We start from the raw sequence: 24,326 nt of genomic DNA, 5'->3' as shown, positions 1-24,326 counted from the left end.
GGAAATGATAGTTGCTTGATTTTGTGCATGAGGGACAGGATATGTGACATCGAATTGCTGCCGTTCCTCTATCCTAAGGTACACATTTTAACATTGTTGAGAATAGTGTGTACCTTAAAGTTGATGGAGTTTTTTTTCCAATGGTACATAAAATAATGATGCATCTTACAATCAATTATATCTTCAATTTGATGGAATACTAATACTATTTAAAAATTACTGTAAAACAGAAAATATGAAAGACCACACAAAACAAGTAAATGGCTTAATAAATTATAAGGCCAACATTTTACTTTATGATATGGATAGCCTAGTAAGTTATTATAAGCAAACTGTCATAAAATACACCACCCAGGAAATAAAACTTTGCCAACAATTCCCAGAATCTGTTCCATGTGCTTTGCTTTAATATCAATGTCCAACCACCCCACCCCACCCCCTGTAACCACCACCCTAAATTTTAGTTATCACTTCTTTATATTTCTCTATTGTTTAATCACCAGAGTGTGCATCCCTAAATAATCTAGTTTAGGTGTCTTCAGCAGCCATAGCTCACGGGCCCAGCCACTCCGCGGCATGTGGGATCTTTCTGAACGGGGGCACGAACCCGTGTCCCCTGCATCGGCAGGCAGGCGGACTCTCAACCACTGTGCCACCAGGGAAGCCCTGTCCTTTTTTTAATATGGAATTTTCCTCTCCATTCCCTTCCTTACAATTTATCTGTTGAGAATCCAAGGGCATTTAACCTGTAGTTTCTTGCAGACTGGATTTTGCTAATTGCACACACATGTTGCAGTCCCACATGTTCCTCTGTCCTCTGTATTTCCTGCAGTTCGGCAGCTGGATCCAGAGGAATGATCAGACTCATCTCCAATCCCTTGGCAAGACTACAGAGGATGCTGAGTTCTTTCATTATGAGACATAAAATGTCTGGTTATGATGTTAATAGCAGCTGACGCTCAAAGCCTAAATCCATTAATCCACTGGGGGTTGCAAAATGGTGATATTATCTTTTTCATTATTAGAACAGTAAAAAGAGATTTATCTTGTTTTATTACGCATTGGTACAGTACAGACAGGGAAAATGCCTGATATTTCTTTTATTTCCCCATATTAAAGATAATTAATTGATATTCTATCATCCTCTGAAGGTGACCAATTTTTAAAAATATGTTTATGATGGGTTCCAGTAAACAATTATTATCTTTTCAAGATCAAATTCTCCCATGTTTGGACAGTGGGGGCCTCTTCAGGTGTCTCCTTAATCATTTTGAAATTACATTAGTAGTCAGTAAAGGCTTCTGTTTTAACAAGATATCCCAGGCTTGTCTTTTACACTTCCTTTCCAGACTATTTTTCCAAGAAGCTCTCATTTCTTTTGGTGAAAAATGGTATTTTAAGACTACAAGCTGAGTGGTAGGGATGCTCATTGGTACTGGATTGGTTAATTTTTTTCTGGGTCTCTTCAGTGTGTATATATATGTATATACATGTATATATATAGTATGTGTGTATATACATTCATAAGTCTCTATCAGTACTCCCAACTCAAGTTTATAGCTACATTAAAAAAAATTAACCTGTTCTGTATTTTATCTGTATCTCCTCTCTAGACATTAAGAATCCTGGTTCTCAAGAAAATTGGGGATGAATTAAAATATCCCATATTCATTTATTCTATCCCACATTGTATACAGAATGGTCCTAAAATAACAATATCAGACTACTACTACGAGCTAAACCAAATGTTTTGCATATGGTCTCTCCTCTGTAATTGTACTACCTGTGTCATCTGGACATACAGCCACTGCATAACATACTCTCTCCTTTAGCTCTCAAATTTTTAATTGCACAAGTCACTATGTTTGATGGTCACCACCAATCTTTATGGTGCTGTTTCTCTATTTTAGTTATTTTCTGATTCCTCAGAAAGAGCTTAGTGAGCAGTATTTTCCAAATTCTTGTTCGATGGATAAGTTTGTGCCCTTTATAATTGAAAGTTGATTTTGTTGAACATAAAAGCCTTTGCTTACATTTTCCCTTGAGTATCTTTAACACATTACTCCATTTTCTCCATGTATAAAGAATAATTGTGAAAAAGTCTGATGATCATCTTTTTTTTTCTTACATGTCACTTGCTGTTCTTGCCTGCCCAGGATTTTTCCTTTCTTTAAAGTAACTTGTTGTCACTTATGTCTTGGTGTTGGCAGTTTTGGATCAATAATCTTGGGTATAATAGTGCATTTAAAAAATATTGTTTCAAATCTTTTAAAAATTAAGTTTTCTGAAAATAGGTTTTTTTTTTTTTCTTCAGAGACTCCTATTATCTGTATATTGGACCTTCTGCCTCATCTTCAACATTTGTCACTTCCTACTCTTTTAAAGTGTTTTTTTCCATTTTGTTTTGATTTTTACCTATTTCTTTTAAGGCATCATCTATCTGTATGTTTATTTGCTTGTGTTCCTTCTATTTTAGCCTTAATTTCCGAAATTTTTTTCTAATACTTTCCTGAGCTTATCTTTTTTTTTTCTTCTGAGTTTTTCCAATTCTAAATTTCCTTCATATCCTACACTATTTTCTTAATAACTTCTAGCACATTTTGAAATAGACTGGTTTTGATCTGCTCTGGGGACCTTTCTGGTAGATTTTCATTATTTGTAAAGATGTTATTCTGCTCTTGACTCTTTTAAATCAATTTTGTAAGGGATTGATCTAAAAACTTTTATGTGGTTTCTTTTTAAGTAAAAATAATTTTCTTTAACTTTGAGGAGGCATGGGTCATGGGAGCTTCTCAAACCTCAGCTGTTTTGTTGTTGTTGTTTTTGTTTTCAGTGTTCAAAAGCAAAAACAGTATTCTGCTGAGATTTCTTGGTCAACAACTCCTCCCTTCACTGTATTTAACCTTATATTCCTTTGTGTCTATTGTCAGTCTCCTGCTCAATTTTGGTTTTATAGCCAGCAGTTTCTCTTCTGTGGAGCATTGACAAATATGGCAAATCATTTCAAAAGTTCATATGGACTACATTGCTTCATTCCTTCAGACATTACTGTAGGTCTCCTGCACTCACTCACCACTGGAATGCTCAAAGCCTCTCCCAGTTTCAAATGGCTGTTTGCAACTTGGCCTGCTATGTGTTTCAACAATCATTCTATATAAGTTCTGTTCTCAGGTCCATTAGATGCCCTATTGCCATCCTCTACTTCTCCCAAATAGACGCCAGTACCACTTTGTGGTCTTGTGGCTTTTGGTAGCTTGTCTTCACCCACTTCTATTTCAGGATTTAAGTATATGATGCCATCTAAATTTGTTGTAATGTTGTTCATTAGTATTTTGACTTTGCTATCCAGTTGCTGCTATGCGACAGTTCGGAGATTGACAAACTACAGCACTGCTGCCATCTTCCCTTTCTTAATTTGTTCTATAACAGGAAACATTCACAGAAAGTTCAAATTTGCTTTTGTTCTTTGTATTTGATCTTCTCCAGATTTAAAAAAAATTTTTTTTTCTTTTAACATTTTTATGCTGTTTCTTACAATGTTACGTTTTTTGTTCCACTCTGACCTCCTCCACTAAGTCTCATTTAAAAATTAAAATGCTCTGGATCCCTTTCCTTTATCCTCTATATCTCAGACACGTTTACAATTCCTTTACTTCCTGTCAGACTGTCACTTACTTCACTTCCTTACTTCAGATCTTCACTTGCATAGCTGGTTTTCTTTCCAAGAATCTATTTCTTTGCAGAGTATGTACACATCATAGATCCTGCAGCTTTAGTATTTTACATTGCACCTAGGATACTAGTTTTAAATATACGTTAAGGAATTTTTAGCCCACACTTCAAAAAAGACATATAAGAGAAACAGGCTATTTTGAAGGTTAAGAATATTAATGATATAAGTAGTTCCTTTCATATGATGCTGAAACCAATTTTCTTTTACCGTCAATCTGTAACCCAACCAAACTCTTCAGAGAAAACAGAGCACTGCCCCATATATGCAATGATCTTCAACCCTTCCAACTACCCCTCCCATCCCAGCAACTGTATTTCCAATTCAACCCTGAAAGACAGACAGGAAAGGCAGGTGAAAAAACTATAGCTCAAAGAAACACAGTAATTTCCTCTAGAATAAAATGACCACAGAATTGTGGTTTCCCATTTACCATCCTTGTACTTGACAACATTACAGAAATCTTTAGAGTAGATTTTTGTAAGTTCCAAGGGACTTGCTCAATTAACATTAAAACTTCAAAAACCTGTCAAAACCAAAATTATTTCTCTAGTTAGCTTATGAAAATATAAAAAGCTGAACAAAAAGTTACATAGTTAATATACAAAATGTACTCTATTTAAAAATAAATAGCATAGATCTAAGAACAAATCTTTCATACTGATAACTGCTTCATTCTCAAACAGGACATGAAATTGATAGAGATTCTCTTGCAGGCAATAGCCTCCCAGCTGCCTGTGTTTATTGGAATATTGCTCTCTGAACACGCATACAGTCAGAATTGTTAAATATATCCTCTTCTTCTGGAGTTAGTTGGATGTTATCTTTGACTGGAGACAGGGGATCTGGCTTCTTATAAGAAGGAAGCTTTTCAGAATCTCTGCAAAAGATAATATAATAAAATGAATGTATTGGGTATTTTTAGGGTAGTGTTAATTAGAAAATAATCTACCTGGACAAAATAGAGGTATGTAAAGAGGATAAAACCCTCTACTGTATAATCTGTCTCAATTTATTATATGACACATTCAGGTTCTCCTCTGAGTATGCCCAATAAAATTTGAGTTTTGCTTCTTAGTACCCATGACTGCTTTCTAAATCACCTTTCAAAGTAGGTGCCAAGCCACTACTAAATATATACTAGCTAAGGCAGAATGGTTCCAATAAACAAACTTTAGTTCTTTTCTCTCTAGAACCCTTCTCAAGTCTGGCTGAGGACCAGCATGAGTGAAGCATAAACAAATGTTTAAGCCCTATCTTTTTACTCCTCCCCTTCTCCCAACTTTTGGAAGGAAGTTCTATGTCTATAAAAATTAATCCTATTATGAAGATAACAAAACTGATTCTATGTCCTGTCAACAAAAATTCAACAGGAGTAATTAAGTCTTATTTTTCTAAAAGGCATTTAAGAATACTGTTGCACCCTTAATTTCCCTCTAGTAGCAGTTCTCAAAGTATGATCCACAGATGCCTAAAAATTCCCAAGACACTTTCAGGGGGTTTGTAAGATCAAAACTATTTTCATAACAATATTTAGATTTTATCTGCCTTTCTTACCGTGCTGACATTTGTACTGATAATCCAAAAGCAGAACTGAGTAAAGCTGCTGGCAACTTAGGAGGAATCAAGACAGTAGCACCAAACTGTTTAAGAAATACTAATAATATTAAAAAAAAAAGTCTGTCTCAAGAACATTCTTGATGAGGTAGTAAAAATCATAAATTTTATCTCAACTTCTTAACACTCTGTGACAAAATGAGAAACACACAGAAGTCACTTTTGTTACATGATGAAGTATGATGGCTATCTCAAGTAAAAGCATGTGTGACACCATGGTTATTCAAATTTAGGTATTTGGCAAAGGGCTTCTCCAGAATGAACAAAGAGAGACTGTTTGTTACTTCAAAGAAAAAAACCTAACAGTATTTGTTGCCAATGACAAAACTCAAGCTTTCAAGTGAAAATTAGGATTTTGGAAAACTGATATCTGTCACTTGACAGCTTCCCAGTACTTAAAGACTTTGCTGATAAGATTGTGATTTTTAAATATTGTATAATGAAATGTGTCAACAATTGGAAGATAAGCACAACTCAATAAACCCACATTTTCCAAAAAATCAATGCCAATGTTATAAAATCATGCATGAGTAAAAGATGCACACAAAGTAGAATATGGACCAATGGACTGTAATGTTACACAGAGTATAAAAAGTCAATTTATATGGTTTCATATTCTACATTACAATTAACTTTTAAGAAACTACCACTTGTTGAATTTTGGTGTAAAATAAAAGAAAAATTACAATTAAATAAAAATACTATTATGCTAAAATGCATTTTCCAATTACAAATACATGTGGGGCCAGATTTTCTTCATATAATTCAACCAAAGCAACATTTCATAACAGATCAAACACAGAAGCAGATACAAGAATGCAGCTCAGTTCTATTAAACTGGACAGCAAAGAATTGCAAAATTATAAAACAATGTGATTCTCACTTTTTTGTTTTGAAAAACATAGCTATTTTTTGTTAAAATATACTATCAATTTTAAAATGTAATGAGATTGTTGTCATTTAAAAATAAATAAATATTTTTAAATGTCCATTTTAATTCCTAAGATGGTTAAATGTTGACAAATATAACCCACATAAACCACAGTACTTTTGGGCACTCAATAATTTTTAAGACTAAAAAGGGTTCCTAAAGGCAAACAGTTTGAGAACTGGACTTCCCTGGTGGTCCAGTGGGTAAGGCTCTGTGCTCCCAATGCAGGGGCCCAGGTTTGATCCCTGTTCAGGGAACTAGATCCTGCATGCATGCCTCAACTAAGAGTTCGTATGCTGCAACTAAGAAGCCGACATGTTGCAACTAAGAAGCCTGCATGCTGCAACTAAAAAAGATGCCAAGTGCCACAACTAAGACCTGGCACAGCCAAAATAAATAAATAAATATTAAAAAAAAAAAGTTTGAGAACTGCTGCTATATGGTTTAATCTAGACTTAACACAATGTAAAGTAAAAACATAATTGTCCAGCACTTATTACAAAGTGTTTCCACTCATACTATCTCATCTGATTGTGATAATATTTCTATTAGGTAAGGTTTAATCTTATCCCATGTAAGTCACCTACCCTCTTCCCTCCCTCCCTTTCTCTTTGTGTTTATTCTTAGCACATTTGCTTTAATAAGAACAAGAAAATAAAGTAATTATAAATCTATGTTACTTTGTGGCTAATTTTGTTGTCTAACAGATGCAATTTGGTTCAAAAAATGTAGATATATAGAGGGTCAATTCTCTTCAAACAGTGTTTACTACATACATTAGAAATCTAGTTAATTCATCATATAAACTCATTGATTCTTCCCATTTTAGATGTGATAATTTAGGGAAACAAACTGCTTTAAATCCAGAAGTACCATAGAGCATTACCTTCCCACTCCCATGTCTACAACAACATTTAGAAGGAAAGAAAAATAAGACACTTAAGGCCTGGAAAAGTAATTTGCTTAACAACAGAGAGACCCCAAAGCCAGACTGAGAACTGAGGTTTTTAGTTTGCCACCTTTTCACTAAAAGAAGGTACAGAAACTGAAGTTAAATATTCTTACAAAGAGTCAAAGGGACTAGAGGAAAATAATTCTCTTAGGGTAAGAGAAAAAGAAGTTGATTCATATGAAAATAGAAAGAGGAGACAGGGATTGAAATTACAGAAAAAAATTATTTATCATTTTAGAATAAGTTATGAGATAACTCACTTTTTAAATACAAAATTTTTCCAGAGTTCATTGATTTTTATCTGTAATCCCGGCGTGTTCTCAGCATTATGATGATTTCTCTTATGGATGCTTGATGGCTTCTTGCTCAGCCCACTGACTCTGGCAGGTACTAAAGGTTTGATCTTGGTTGTAGAAAGATTGTCCACAGAACTAGATTTATACAGCCCAGGAACCTGAAGATTAAATGCCTGTTTTAATACTATTCTGTTAAAGCAACTACCTTTATTTAATTTCAAATTATTATTTATACACTGGAACAAAAAATAACCTATAATCGATATGCAAAAGTGTGCTTATAAACGTCTACAAAATTTATCATAATATTTTCACCAGGTAATACATGTACCTGGCACTACATCAAGAGTATAAAAAAACAGACAGAAAAGTGAGTCTCCCTTACTCCCTCACTGCCTTTAGGCAGTCACTGCTACCAGTTTCCTGTACAACCACTGAATTCATTCACACACACACACACACATACACCCCCCACACAACTGGCAGCATACTACAAAATGTCATGTACTTTGTTTTTCTTGCCTAATATATCTTGATTTTACTTAAAAATGTATCTTGGAGATTTTTCCATTTCACATGTAGAACTGAATTTTGTTTTGAATAGGTTGCTTGTTTTTTCCATTGTATAAATGTGCCATAATTTACTTAAACAGATCTCTACTGACATTTAAGTTGAATCCATTGATTTTTTTAAATTGAGGTATAATTTACAACATTGTGTTAGTTTCAAGTGTATAGCAAAGTGACTCAGTTATATATACAAACATATCATATATATATTCTTTTTCAGATTCTTTTCTATTATAGGTTATTACAAGATACTGAGTATAATTCCCTGTGCTATACAGTAGGTCCTTGTTTATTTTATATATAGTAGTAGGTACGTTAATCCCCAACTCCTAGTTTATCTCCCCACCCCTGCCCCCGCTATCCCCTTTGGTAACCATAAGTTTGTTTTCTATGTCTGCGAGTCTATTTCTGATTTGTAAATAAGTTCATTTGCATCATTTTTTTTTAGATTCCACAAATAAGTGATATTATATGATATTTGTCTTTGTCTGACTTGATTTTTATGCTGTGTGAAATATGGAGCCATTAAAATTTTGTTGCTATTTTTTTGGATAGTAGGAGTGTAGTAATATAAAACAAGCCTTTAAAATTAATGAATCTAGCAGAGGGTGTATAAAGAACCGAAGGACTCACACATGAAAGGTGAAATCTTGAATTAGAATGTTGGTGATGGGAAAAGGGAGAGCAAGAAATAAGACAAAGAAAGAAACAGGATTTAGATAGGTATAGTTATTTGGTTGTTTTTCTTTAACCCCTGAAAAAGAAGGATCCAACTGGAGGTTATGAGGAAAGAGGACAACCGTAAGATTTTGAAACTAAGTGACATAGAACAAATATTATAATTTTATATAACTGATAAAAATGCTCTGAGAAGTACTGGTTAAAGGTTAAAAAAATATGAGTTTGATTTTAGATACTGAATTTGGATACTAGGGAGCAAGAAGGAAGGTTCATCTGGGGAGTTGTCACCAAAACAGAAGTGACAGTTAAAACACTGACAATGCAAATCTGACAGAAAGAATAAAAATAATAAAAAGATGATGTTTTAATGTCCTCCTTTCGAGGACGTTAAAACATCATCTTTAATATAACTCCTTTTGAGAAAGTACTTTCTACATCTCTAATCCTATCGTCAATAATTTTGGTATCTTTCCAGACTTTTTACTATGATTGTACAAACATACACACGTGTGTGTATTTTCCAGCATTTAAGCAAACAAAACCACCATGCTATTGTGTTCAATATTGTTTAATAGCATGGTTTCCCTTTTCATTCAAAAATAATATGGACATCTTTCCAAGACAGTATCTGTTTGAAAAAGCCTTTCTCACTTAAAGATTTTTAAAAGAATCTTATATTTACATATTTTACATTCATATCCTTATTATCTTTCAGTTTTATATAGTATGAGATGGGGACTTTCTTTCAAATAGATATGCCAGGCCATTTATTTATTTTTTTGTAAAGTTTTTATGCTTTTAAAAATACGCATAAGAAGATAATACATTAACTATATGAATATAGTTTTCTTGTATAAATATAAGAAAAATAATATAGGTTCACTATAGAAGAACATGAGAAAACAAAGAAAAACAATTCACCTATATATCTACCAGCCAAGAGCTAAAACCAACAACGTATTTAATGTATTTCACTCTCTTATTTCTAGATATTTAGATTTTTTTCCCCCAATTTTTCATTATTGTAACCAATGCAAGAATTAGTGCTCTTGTATTTAAACTCTCATTACCTCCTTAGGCTCAAGTTTTATAATGCACTTACTGGGTTAAATTATTTGAACTCTTTCAGATTGCTTTCCAGAAATGGCACAGCAATTCTTACTCTCCTAAACATGTGACTATTCAACTCACTATACTCTTATAAAATGAGTAAATTAAAAACTTTTTTGGAAAAATGAGAGGTAAGAAATTATATTTTATTACTTTGATCTGCATTGATTACTAATGAGGTTGAATGTGCTTTTATATGTTAATCAGCCATTTGTGCTTTTTCTTTTGTGATTTCTGTTCATGTCCCTTGCCCATTTTAAGTCAGGAATTAGTATTTTGATATTGACAGGCAAGAACACTTAATATATAAAATAGGCTTTAACTTACAAGCTTTCACTATGCAGTCACACATATATTTACATATTTTGATTAAAAAAAAAAGCTTGGCTTATCAGGTACCTAATTTCTAGAATGGCTTTTTGCAATATACATCAAAGCTTTAAACCATACATGCCTTTGGACCAGTAACACCAGTCCATAGAATTCACCCCTAAGAAATAATAAAAAATGTGTACAGTACTCAAATATTTACCAACAAAATCTTCGTTGCAGTACTCTTTGCTACAGCAAAAATTTTTAGGGTAAAGGACAAACATAAGAAGATTAGCTAAACCCATACGATGGCATATTTTATTCATTATAAGTAATGTTATGTAAGTAGATAGAAAAAGTTCGTTATACTGTAAGAGAAAAAGAGCAGGTTTCACAATTTAAACACCTACAAATCATGCACAAATACGGTTTTAGATGGTTTGAAGGTAGACATTTTGTGTAAATAAGAATATAGGCATTTTGATTTTTAATTTTGCTTATATTTCTTATTGCCTGGTAATAAGCATGTGCTGCTTCTGAAATTTAAAAATAATTTAAGTGTTTTACCTTGTTCCTTAGAAGCGTGTCTTTTTTTGAAAAATGAAATAAGTGTAGCTTGGATTTCTGATTACCTTCATTATCAAGTGACTTAAAATTGCAATCAGATTCCTAGATCCCCAAGATGAAAAAATAAAGCAAACTTAGATTTTTACTATCAAATTTTTATGACAACTGACCAATATTCAACAAAACATAAAACAAGTAAATTGAGAAAATCAGTGTAAATAAAATGTAATTTATCAGAAGAAAAAAGTATAAAAAGCATGAAATAGAATAAAAGAAAATTAATCTAATGTGGAAGAATGGTGTTTGCTAGTTTCACTGAAGAAAACCAGCTGAAGAAGTAAACTGTATACAATATAAATTAAAAAGCTATAAGCAGGGCTTCCCTGGTGGCACAGTGGTTGAGAGTCCGCCTGCTGATGCAGGGGACATGGGTTCGTGCCCCGGTCCGGGAAGATCCCACATGCCGCGGAGCGGCTGGGCCCGTGAGCCATGGCCACTGGGCCTGTGCATCTGGAGCCTGTGCTCCACAACGGGAGAGGCCACAGTGGTAAGAGGCCTGCATACGGAAAAAAAAAAAAAAGCTATAAGCAAAAAAAAAAAAAAAAAAAAACTGTAAGGGTGCGGGGTGGTGGTGGGATGAATTGGGAGACTGGGATTGACATATATACACTAATATGTATAAAATAGATAACTAATAAGAACCTGCTGTATAGCACTGGGAACTCCACTTTGCTGTACAGTAGAAACATAATACAACATGTAAAACAACTATACCTCAACAAAACAAAAAAACCCAACATGGAGATCACTGTCCTGGGAGGGAAAAAAAAAAAAAAAAAAGACATGCCAAGCATTTGCTGCCCTCCTTTTTAATGGACAGATGGCTGCAGTGACTCATTTCTTAATCACTTCAGGTCCAAACATATAGGAGTAATTTTCACTGAGTCTTTCCTGCCATGATTAAACCATATTGACATGATAGATCTCAATTCCTCCTCCCAAGTTTGCAATGTTGGGGACCTGGATCCTACAACAAAATCCATGTTCAAGGTCATCTTTGTACTGGATGTTCTGTGTATCCCCTTCCAAACTGTGAGCAAGGCACAAGATGTGTCACATAATGTTAAAGCCAACCCAGTGTCTGGTATATTGTGATATAATCCAGAATCTACAACTGCTCCAGGCAATGGAAGATTATACTTGAAATTTTCATGCATCCCACATTGCCCCAAAGTAAAAAAGAAAGAAAGAAAGAAAAAAAAACCTATAAGCAGAGTCTCCAGAACCAGAGGGAGCACACAGGTCTTTTTAAAATTGAAGGTGTTTATGCTTGAGATGAAACTGACTTCTATCTACGCAAGAGGTATGCTTATGTGTACAAAGCAAAGAACAACACTGTAACTCATGGTGGCAAACTCAACAAAACCAGAGTAATCTAGGGAAAAATAACTCGTGCTCATGGAAACAATGGCATGGGGTTCATGCCAAATTTTGAAGCAATCTTCCTGCTAAAGCCATTGGACACAGAATACACGTGATGCTGTACCCCTTCAAGGATTTAAACTTTTTGGAAAGTAAATAAATAAAAGTGTGGATTTGTTCTCTGGTTAAAAAAAAGTCTCCTGCTGTAACATCATTTGTAAACTTGGCCAATAGCTTTCATAAATTACTAGCTACAAAACGTTGAACCAGTATAGTTCTACATTTCTTTTTAATTGTGTAACATGTTCAACATTAAAGAGAAAAAAGGCATATACTTTCAAGAAGTAGAGAAGCACTGTATCAAATGCACAGTTACCTTCAGCAAAGATTTTTAAGACCTACCCTCTACACCCCAATCCCATCATGTAAGATTTTTCTATAGACAGAATAACCTGGATTCCCACAAAAGTCAAATAAAAAAGGACAATGAATGCAAATTCAGAAGGCTTTACATTTCTGCATTTTTCAAGGTTTTTTTTTTAATATTTATCTTGGGATTCTACATAGTAATATATATTTAAAACAATCCAAAAGTGAAAAATACTCCATTAATTTGGATTGTAACTTACAGAAACTCTTAACATTTCTTGCTCATAGTAGTGATGACTCTGGGCTATATCATTTCTTTAAATAAAGATCAAGAGTAAGATCCTAAGATTAACTAATCTCCAATACCGTTAATGAACTCAATATACATAGAACACATGGTTGTTGCTTTTCACAGTGAACCACCAGTGGAAGTCTCCAATGCATTTTCTTCAGAACCATACAGTAAAACTTGATATTCAAAATGAAGCCCCAGTGGCACTGTAGCTCTCTAAAACACTTTCTGAATAAAGATTACACAGTTTTTATGTTACCTGCTATTGTCCCAATTATTTGACAATTAATTCATTTATCCAAAGAGGAATTTACCACATCTGGTGGAAAGACATGACTTAATGAATGATTCTTTGTTTGTTTGTTTTTGAGGGGAGAGAATTTATGTTTCTATAATTGATAATCACAAAAATGGTTAGCCCAGAAGACAGAAGTGTGGAGAGTTCTGTCAGCATGATGAGCCCATAGGCTGTGAGCTGGTAAGGTTTCTCAGTAAAAAGCTTTACAAAGTTAGTAAAGCAGGAAGATGTCTGCTGGAAAAGGAACAAGAACACCCCAAAGGAGCTCAGCAGACTTGAAAGTATCCTCACAAAGACAGTGATTTTTAAAGAAAGATGTTCAAGAAATAGCAACTGTGATGGTACCCAAATGGTGCCATAAGAAAAATGCAGTAAGATGTGGAAAATAAAAAAGATGACATTAAAATGGAGGCTCATATTAAAACAAACAGTCTTCTAGAACAGTATGGATAAACTGAAGGCAAAGTGAGTGAATGGGAAAAGAAAAGCAAAAGCCTCAAGGGTTTGGTTTGGCATACTCTTACTTAAAAAACACTACATGGAATGGATTTTGGATTTGCATATATTAATTGATTTCCGCTTTCTCCAAATGAAAACAATTTGCTTCCATATTGTAACTAGGCTTTTGTCTTTAATTTGAGTCCAATACAACTCAAGTTTCCTTTAGGAACTGGAATAAAATACTTTCCTTTTCATAAACACAAGATATACTGATTTATTAGATGTTTAATATTCAGGATTATCAGACCTCAAAGTTCTGTCAAATATTACCAAGGCTGTAATTGTTCTTACAACTTGGTAACTATAGTTGTGAACATAAAATGAAGTATGTTAAATTGGTAAATTTAAGATAACTCAGATTAAAGAATGTTACTATGCCATCATGTCATTTTAAAATATGATGTCACTGGGTCTTATGAGCAGTACTTATCTGGAGCTTTGATTTTACTTAAGTAAGGATTTAGATATTTTACAATTTAAAAAAAATGGCTAGGATGCTTTTATTAATTTAAACAGAATAACATAAAATCACTTGTATTACTATTTTGTTTTGTCATAAAGGGGAACTGCAAAAAGAATAATAAGGGTAAATAAAAAATGTATTTCTGAAGTACTAAAACTTAAGATGAACACCATCCCATTAACAGGGCCATTTCATTATAAGGTTTCAAATGTTGTCTGAATTCAAAAGTATATTAAGGATTTAAATATTAAATTTATAATAACTTTTCATGAAGCTTATCATCCTGCTTAGGCCTTAAGTGTTCCACAACTTGATACACCTATCAATGGAACACAGTGATTCAAGAAATATAGTTAGATTAAATGTATAAGAGTCTAAAATACAGAGAAGCCCTTCAGATGAATAAAACATGAACTTTCTACACAGTAAGATCTAGAATGAAAAATTAAAACAATCAATTATTTCCATAATGTAGGCAAAATTTCCTCAATTGTCTGATAAACACCTTATTTTCTCTTACATATGAATTTGAAAACAAACGCTTCATAATGTGACTTACCTCTGAATCTAAATCCTTACTAGAAGGCTGAGAAAGTTTTGATGCATTTAAATTGTGTGGTGACAAGTCCATGCTTTCCTGAGACTGTGAAGACAAATCCAGTTCATGTAAGGGATGAGATTCATCACTTGACTCATCACTCTTTAACTGAGATACATCAGACGGCTCATTATTCTCAGGCAGAGAGATGGAAGAATCACTCTTTCTAAGGAACTGCTGCAATGCTGTGCTTGGAGAGGGGCTTGGTGTTCTTGAAAACTCTCCAAGACTTCCAGACCAACTGAAACAACTTCTTAGTGTACCCAAGGTGGGTGGTGAGATGGTCCTCGTGAATCTGCTGGTCTTAAAAGACTGAGACTCTTCAGCAATCACAGTCACATCATCTGGAATATGCTCACTTGAATTATGTGCTACACTGATATCTAACAACTTCTTACCATCTAGACAATCTGATTCATTTACATTGGCTTCTTTATCTGTGACAGCAGTTTCATCTAGAGACTGGCTGCTTGCTTTCTTTGATATACAGTCAGCAGAACCCAGAGAATTGGAAAAAAACCTAACAGAAAAAACAACAGAAAGAATGCAGAAGTATTTTAGAGTTTTCTCACAAAGGTGACAAGACTCATAATGGAAAAATCGTTCTTTTAAAAAAATCTCATAAATATATTAATTTCATAAATAAAGGCAAAATAGATTTTACACATGGCTGATACTCAAATATTTGAACAGATATAGAAATATGCAACAGAAAGGACACTTTATAACTATGGTCTCTTATTTTGTAAAAGCAAAATAAATTAGCCATTTACCCCTCATCTTAGCTTACCTCCTAGTAGTAGCAAGCCATCTGGGAACTTGTAGTAGTATACTAATCTACCAAGCTTTTCATATACCCTGTAAACTTCTACACTAATTTAAATATTGAGGTTAAGACTTTCAAATCAATTATTCAATTCTGTATTACTAAAGAGGTATTACTTATTCAGGGTAGCAGCTTTAAAAAAAATCACTTTTAAAAACTCCAATATAAATGAAACAAAGATCAGTATCATTACTGGGAAGGATGTATTCAAGGAGTGTTTTTTAGGTTTAAAAAGAAAATCCTAGAGTGTATGATCAGCTAAATATGAAACTTAAAGAGAATTTACCTCATTAATAAGCATTAGTTCAAATCCAAGATGATTAAACAGAATATTTACTAAATGCTGGAGAGTAAATATCCTCTCTTATATTTACATCAAACCCTTAGCTGATGTGTGTGGGTACAGGGCAGGAAGGAAGCAGCATGTAAAAGGAAAAGTCTTACTTGGTTTTTCACTGATCAAGAAACATCAGCTCCTTTATCTGATCACATAATTCACTTTTAAGCAAACAATAACCCCTATGATAGCCAAACATTTTTCTATATATTATTTCGTAGGTAAGAGAAGTTAGAGTAACAGAGCCCAAGGTTATAACATTAATCAACTAAAGAACAGAATTAAAACCCAGAACCCCTCCTAGTTCACGGCTGTTTCTTTCCAAACAGCCTATGGTGTGACTTAACTGATAATTATATTTCTAGAACTGAGAAAATAAATAGGCATTATTCTAGGATAAGTATCTATATAATAAAGATAAGACTTAAAACAGACTTCTAAAAAGCAAACAGATGGGAGACAATCTTTTGCATATTTAATACCTCCTGTTATGTTATATTAAAAAGAATGGGGTGGGAATGACCACTGGCATATATATTAGTGACTGGGCACTCTGCCAGGTGTCTGATATATATAACTTCTGCTAGTCTTAAAACAGTCTTATGCATATGATCATCCATATTTTATAGTTAAAAAAATAGGCTCAGGGAAGTTAAATGGCATATGAAAGATCACTCAACTAATTAAACGATAGAGTGAGAATTCAAGTCCAGGCCTATAAGATTGTGTGCTCCTTTCAAGGTACCATGCCAACTATGACTAGGAATCTTTCCTATCACTAATACTAACTATACAACCCCGGGAAAGTTTCTTAACCTCTGAGAGCCTCAATTTCTTAGCCCAAAATAGAGAAAATAACACTGACCTGAATACCTCATAATATTGTTGTGAGGAATAACATAAAAAGAACTTTGAAAATCAGCTAAGAAAACTAATTTAACAATATCTAATTATTATTAGATATTGCTCTATAATCTAGATCAGAAAATTATACATCAAAGATTTACTCCCAATTATTATTTCACAGGAAGTTGATGCAGAAAAAAATATTTCTCAATGTTTCCTCTGAGCAATTTCTTAGCCAAACAACTAACTAAGCTATATAAAGCAGCTATTTACAGCTTCAGAGATTTCATTAAGCTTCCACAATGACTTAATAGCCAAGACCTGTAGAGACACACAAATATTATTCTCATTAGCTGTCTCCAAAGAGGCAGAAAAAGGAAATTCTATTTTCACCTAAATGGAAAGAAAAAGAGGCACTAAGAGGCAGAAAGTGAAATCCTATTTTCACCCAAATGGAAAAATAAAACACGAGTTCCAAAAATTTCTCTGAATGACAGAAGTCAACTTTCTAGAATGTATAAATCAGCATAAGTCATCTAGAACCCTATTTTCCATCTTTTGCGGCTTACTTTTTCATTATTCTACTGTTAACAAGCATCTTTAATGAGGGTGACTAACAAAGGAAGAATCAAGATGATCATTTCATTGTACTGTGAATGTTTCCTTGGAAGGACTTGATGGGAGAAGGGTTTGTCCCCTAAAGGAGGCTTAGGGATTATCGGTGGTTTATTCCTTTATGTCCTTCTCCTATCATCATGGTTAGACAAATCTGGCTGCAATCTAGTTTATTAAACTTGAAAAATAAAAAATATTCATTCTAAGTGTTCTAGAGAAATACAGGGGCTGATAAAGTTTCTCTTTCTTAAAGTTACTAAATCATGCCTAAATAACTTCTAACACTTAAATTTCCTGTTTCTAGTTGTGGTACCACTATCCGAAATCAATAAAATAAGAACTATTTATTGTATGTTTATCATCTGTTGGGCAATATTTTATGCACTTTACTTATGGTAATAATTTAATTCTATCAGTGATCCTAAGATTGTTATACTTGTTAGCCTCGAAGAAACGGAAGCACCCAGAAATTAACTTGCTCAAGTCGAACATCTCATGAGTAAACAGGACAGGATTCAAATCCAGGTGGTCTAACCCCAGGGTCCAAATACCTAACCCCTAAGTTCTACTGACTCTTCAAATTCTCATCTTCACTAGCGGGGACTATGGCAACTTTGGCCCTAATCTTTCTGCTCAGCTTTGGCCCTCTAGAATCCATTCTTCACAGTGTGTTCAGAGTGGTCTATCTAAACCAGGACTCAAATCATACTCCTCCCCTGATTAAAACCTTCTAAATGTTTCCCATCACCCCTAAAGACTCAAGTTCCTTAGATTGGCTTACAAGCCTTTCATGAACTGGCTTGCTTATTTCTGCTCCCTCATCATCTACATTTCTGCTCCCTTTTCATCCTTTTCCCAACTTACATTGTGGCAGAAGTAATAATAGCAGTGATCAATCAACAGCAAAGAGTCAACCCCATGCTCCGTGCTGTTGCTCACCTCCATGCCTCTGTCCAAGCTGCATGAGTCTGCTGGGAAAGTACCTGGCTCCCTTCTTTGCTTCACCCACTCATCATTTAAACCTAGGTAACAGCACCTAACACTCATCCTTTCCCTCTCACCCTTTCCAACCATTGCCTCAGCATTAGATGCCCTCAAAACACCTCATGTAGGGGCTTCCCTGGTGGCGCAGTGGTTGAGAGTCCGCCTGCCGATGGAGGGGACACGGGTTTGTGCCCCGGTCTGGGAGGATCCCACATGCCACGGAGCGGCTGGGCCCGTGAACCATGGCCGCTGAGCCTGTGCGTCCGGAGCCTGTGCTCCGCAACGGGAGAGGCCACAACAGTGAGAGGCCCGCGTATCGCAAAAAAACCCAAAAAGAAACAACACCTCATGCATGATTTTGTCATTGTACTTACCACACTGTATGGAAAGATTTTGTTACTGACCTATTTCTCCAACTACAAACAACTGCATGTTTCTCAAGAGCAAAAACAATGTCAAGAGCAAAAACTATGTTTCTCATTTTTGTAACCCAGCATCTAGTATGGTATTAGATTATCAATTAATATGAGAAATCCATAGTCATCTGTACTTAAATAGATTTCTAAAAATACTTTGCAAAATTATATTTATCTCTTAAAGAAACTAAAAAAATAGAAACAAAGTAGGAGGGAGGAACCCCCAAAGGAACAGAGTTTTTCTAATGCAAAATGTAGTAAGGTCTACAATTCTTATTTTGGTTTTCCATGGAGAGATTACAAAAGTAACAGAAGTTCAAGGGAACAGTGGAACTAAAGCAATACATGATAAAAAACTGTAATTGGATTAAGCCAGGTCTTACACCTATCCCATTAGATTCAATGTTATTCAAGACAATTAAAATAAATACCAACAGAGTATATAATACAACAGACACACAACATTCTGTAGATATAACTATACCTGCTTCTGGTTCCTGGAACCACAACTGCACCACTTTCTTCATTTTTTCTCTGTAAAAATGTTGCAAATTTGTTTCTTGTCCTAGGTGGTGTGCTTAAGCTTTTTTTAATAGTAGTTCCATCTACCAGGTCAGGCATAAACCGTTCAGAAGAGTTCAATAATTTATTACCTTCACAACTATTTTTCTTGATCTTCTTCGTAAAGGAAGTAGAATACTGACCCAATAGATCATCTTCTGATAGCTCTTCTAAGTAAAAACAAAATTATCTGTAAATCTTTATTTCATGTGTAGTTAGACATTTGGTCTTAGTTTCACAGTCCATGTCCTATTGTCCTAAAGATAAAGTCTTATTTTTTTTTAAACTATGCATCAGAAAAGGGAATAAAAGAATGACTTAAAAAAATCCCCTTGTCTGTGTTTTATGATTTCAAAACTTGGCTATGATTTAATGTCAATTATTTGTATGATTTTATGTGAAATTATCTAAACCAAAATTTCAGGGTACAATCATTTCTGTAAGGCTCTACACTCATTATATAATAAGGGCCTAATTCTGAATTTTTTTAAAAAAGGAATTAAATGTATGATTAAACTAATGTTTGGTTAAAAAAATGTTTCAACATTTTTAAAAAAATGTTTCAACATTTAAAAAAAATGTTTCAAGGAGGAATATATACACACCATCACTGAGTTACAGTTTTTGAGGTGTATTTGATTGTCTTGTAGTCAAAAGTAATTTGTGCTCTAGCTCTTATCTTCATTACATAGCTATGGGGCTCTAGAAGACTGCTGTGTAACGAACACATTTTATTGGTATAAGAATAAATCATAAGACTAATGTAAGATGTTATAGCTGAAATGGGCAAGGACATAGAGATAGCAGTAAGGTACTTTAAATTAGTCCAACTAATTCTCAGTCTGAATAGCTTCCACTCACATGGGAGTAAATGCTCATGACTCTAAGAAGTTGGTAAAACAGTTGAGGGTGCCAAAATACTACAGATAAGGTGAAACCTCAAATTCAAAAATGTATAGAGTAAAAAAACCTATAGGTCAGTAAACTTGTAAAAATCGGTTTATTATGCAGGGAATTGGGAGCTCTTACAGAAGAGGAAAAAATAAATATTTTAAGGTCCCCAGCAAGCCTTCACCAAGAAGCCACACCACACTAATCTCATTTTCTTTTTATAAGGTTGTTATACTAGCTATTTGGAGAAATTCATAGACTTAGTATACATATTTTAAGCGAAACTTTAAGACATACTTGAGCCACACTTCTCAAAGTTCCAGGTGACATAATACCCATGTTAGAAGACAATATAAAGTTTCAAAAAAGAAAAAAAAAATAGGCAGAACAATGGATTATAATGAATTAAGATTACCTCAGTAAGGATAATGTAACCCATATTTAAGTTTAAAAATATAACTACCTGGCTTAACAGCAACTGGTGGATTTCGATTATAAACTCAGTAAATGCCAGCAAAATGACAAGAATACTACTAAAAGCTCATGTTATCTTCTTAGTTTGCAGTAGTAAAAGCAGTTTCTGGATGAAGGACTGAAATAGTGCCACAATTCTAAATATGATCTATGGTAAGTGGACCACATCTCAACAACCACTCCCTGTAGTAGTTACAAATTATTAAAAAATTTGTATTGTATCCAAAGCATAACCTGGATAAGGAACTTTTAGCTTGCAAAAGAAATTTAGGAGGGTCACAATGGCTGTCTCTAAATATATGAAGGGCTGTCACATTAAAGAGGGAAAACATTTACTGTTTTTTGTTTTGTTTTTGTGTTTGTGTGTGTACCTGTGGATAAAATCCATTGATAAATGGTAGTTATAACAAAGCAGACTTAGTCTGACACAGGTAATTTACTGATGACCTCTCTACATAAAATGAATAAGCCTACCTTGATGGAAGAAGAAGGGAAGGAACTAATATGTACAGTGTACCTGCTATGTACCAGGGCTTTTTTATATTTATATCACATATACAAAAATTTGTGAGATAGGCAATATTGTTCCCATTTCAGAAGAGGAAACAAAGGTTCAGAGATATTATCATGGAAAAGATTTAGGTTCATAAGGAATCAGGACACTTTGGTCAAACATGAATAATCTATACCTAAATTTAAAAGATAAGGGCATGAACTAAAAGTTTGCAAGGGCTTTGTTTTGTTTTTGTTGTCAGATATTCATTCATGTAATGTCTGAGGGAAAGAAGGAAGAGAGAAGAAATGGATTACAATTATTCTTTCCACTTCTAAACATGTTCTATGGTGGAAAGAAAAAACCTTTTCCCAATACTTAGTATTCCATTCTCAGCACTTTTGTTCAACACTGTAATGGAGGTTCCAGTAGGCAAGAAAAAGAAATAAAAGGTATCCAGACTGGAAAAGGAGAAGCAAGACTATCTTTACTTGCAGGTGATAGGACTGCCTACATAGAGAATCCTAGAGAGTCTAAAAAGAGATACTAGAACTAATAAGTCATTTTAGTAAGGTTGTAAAACACAAGATTAATATACAAAAAATCAAGTGTATTTCTATATACTAGCAATGAACCAGAAATTGAAATTAAAAATACCATTTACAACAGCATCAAAAATCTGAAATATACAGATAAATTTGACAACATATGTGCAAGACCTGTACACTGAAAACTACAAAGCATCGCTGAAGACTTAAACTAAAGAAGACTTAAATAAATGGATCAGAAAACTTGATATTGTTAAGATGTCAATTCTCCCCAAACTTATCTATGGATTCAACTAAATCCCAATCAAAATCTCAGCAGGCTTTTTTTTTTTTAATAAATTGACAAGTTGATTCTAAAATTTGTATGGAAATGTGAAGAACACAGAATAGCCAAAACAACTTTTCAAAAGAAGAACAAACTTAGGGACTTACACTACCAGATTTATACTACTGGATTTCAAGATTGACTATAAGATACAGAAATCAAGACAGTGTGTCTGGCATAAAGACAGGAAAAGAGACCAATGGTACAGACCTGCACATATGTGGTCAAATGATTGTCAACAAATGTGCCAAGGCAATTCAATGGAAAAAGGATAATCTTTTTAACAAATGGTGTTGGAACAATTGGATTTCCATATACAAAAAAAAGTGAACCTTGATCCTTACCTCACACCATATAAAAAATTAATTCAAAATGGATCAAAGGCCTAAATGTAAGAACTAAAACTATAAAACTTCTAAAATGTGACCAATTCTCACTAGTGTTTCACGAAAACAAAATACATACCACTTCTTGGTCTTTTTGCAATGGATGACTTCCTTGGAAGATTTAACCCTTTAGTACTAATCACTAGTTCAATGCCCACAGTACTTGGATTTTCCTTCACCTTTGTAGCATCTGAAACAATGTCCAGCTCAAGTCTAGGGCAATAGTTCCTATGCCAAATGCTATTAATATTAGATGATTTTTGACATGTTTTGTCAGTCCAACTATGACTTCTTGATTTGGCAAGCTAAAATAGTAAAAGGAAAAAGGTTACTTTAAGAAGAAAACAGTTAAATCATTTCCCTCTGTATCAACATAAATTATAAGTAAATAATTAAATTACCCCTTTGAACAGCTTTTGATGAAATATCTGTCCTCTAATAATAACATTTTCTACTTTGCTGGTCCTATACTTTTCCATTAAATGTGTCTTGTATTCCTAGGTCTGTTTCTCTCCCAATGAGGGTCAAGCAAACTCATTAGCTCATTTCTAAGAAATAAAAAAATGAATCTTCCTAAGATGAACAGTGCAAGAAATAAAACTACACTTGAAGAAACGTTACCAGAAAAAAACATACTTTTAAAATTTGAGTATTAGTTCAATATACAATACTAATTAGTTTAATAATCATCTAGCAATAAACCTCTAAATAATCACTGACATACCCTTTATAAAGGACCTGAAAATTAAAACCATAAAATTATGTATTTAATCAACTATCCCATCTCTAGAACTTGGATGAGTTCAAACCAAAACAATCTAATCCACAAAACAGTTTCTTTAGTGGACAATACCTATGTATTAAATAGGTATGTATTAGTAGACAATACCTATGTATTAAACAGAAAGCTACTTTTGTCTACATTGAGTCATGCATAAAACTTTTTCCAAGAAAGAACTTATTGACAGTAAGGATTGGTAAATAATCATTTTTAATGCTAAAACAAGTTATTCACAATTAATAACTATTTTATTTTATTATTTTTTCTAAATATATTTTAGATGAAAATGATCTACTAATAGGATGTCAATGATATTCTAATAGTAGGAGAGGCACAGGGAAAAATTAACACTGGTACAAAAAATGTTGGTACTAGGGTGTGAATTCCACCTGACAAAAGTCCCACCTGAATCTGGAATCTAATCTTTCACTTAAAGAAAGGACTAAAAATAAAAATAAATAAATAAAAAACGAGGTGACATTATTCATAATATACTCTGAGAATTAACAAGGAAGGTAATTAAGAATAATTGAGAGAATAGGTATAATAAAGACAGTTTAAGCAGTACAGCTCATGGCATTAGATCCCACTGATGGTTTTATTAAAAAAAAAAAAGAGAAATAAGCAAGTAGAAAACTTGACTGGCAAGAATAAATCTTAGAGAAATAATAAGAATTAGTTTGATGTACAATTAGTGGTTCTGAAAGAAATTTCTCTATGAAAAAAATAATCTGATAAGGATTTGGACTTATGAAGGATGGCCATCTTAGTGAGCCATAACATTCCCTATTGTATCTGAACATTTTCATTACAACCAATTATTTTTGAGTTTCTCAAAGGAAAAACTTGAGAATCATTCTGATGAAATTATAATATCAGTAATTCAAATGTGTAAAGAAGATAGCAAAATAAAGACTTTTCAGTTCCCTTTTCCTACAAACTTCCAATTATAAGGTAAATAAGCCACAGAACTATAATGTACAGTACAGGGAATACAGTCATCCCTCAGTGGCTGCAGGGGATTGGTTCCAGGACCCCCTCAGATACCAAAATCCATGATGCTCAAGTCCCTTATATAAAATGGAATAGTATGGTCAGCCCTCCATATCCGCGGGCATCTGCAGATTCAACCAA

At 33.7% G+C, this 24,326-nt stretch overlaps 1 protein-coding gene across 3 annotated transcripts in view; it reads right to left on the bottom strand.

Annotated features, from left to right (window-relative positions):
- Positions 1-316: 316 nt before the first annotated feature.
- EXO1 (exonuclease 1) overlaps positions 317-24,326 on the bottom strand; it is a 43,812-nt gene continuing 19,802 nt past the window's right edge. Inside the window, exons 10-15 of one of the 3 annotated variants that reach the window (XM_081216385.1) lie at positions 22,491-22,716; positions 19,218-19,464; positions 14,671-15,229; positions 10,767-10,868; positions 7,491-7,684; positions 317-4,610 (exon numbers count right to left, since the gene is read on the bottom strand). In XM_081216385.1, the coding sequence (XP_081072511.1) occupies positions 4,472-4,610; positions 7,491-7,684; positions 10,767-10,868; positions 14,671-15,229; positions 19,218-19,464; positions 22,491-22,716 (1,467 nt within the window). In that variant the 3' untranslated portion in view covers positions 317-4,471. The remainder of the gene's footprint in view (positions 4,611-7,490; positions 7,685-10,766; positions 10,869-14,670; positions 15,230-19,217; positions 19,465-22,490; positions 22,717-24,326) is intronic. The other 2 variants (XM_081216383.1, XM_081216384.1) reach the window with 2 other exon arrangements.

This window comes from Mesoplodon bidens (assembly GCF_964165515.1).
Source record: "Mesoplodon bidens genome assembly, chromosome: 2".
Taxonomy (NCBI): Eukaryota; Metazoa; Chordata; class Mammalia; order Artiodactyla; family Ziphiidae; genus Mesoplodon; species Mesoplodon bidens.
The sequence above is the reverse complement of the archived record's forward strand: the minus strand, read 5'-3'. Positions and strand labels throughout refer to the sequence as shown.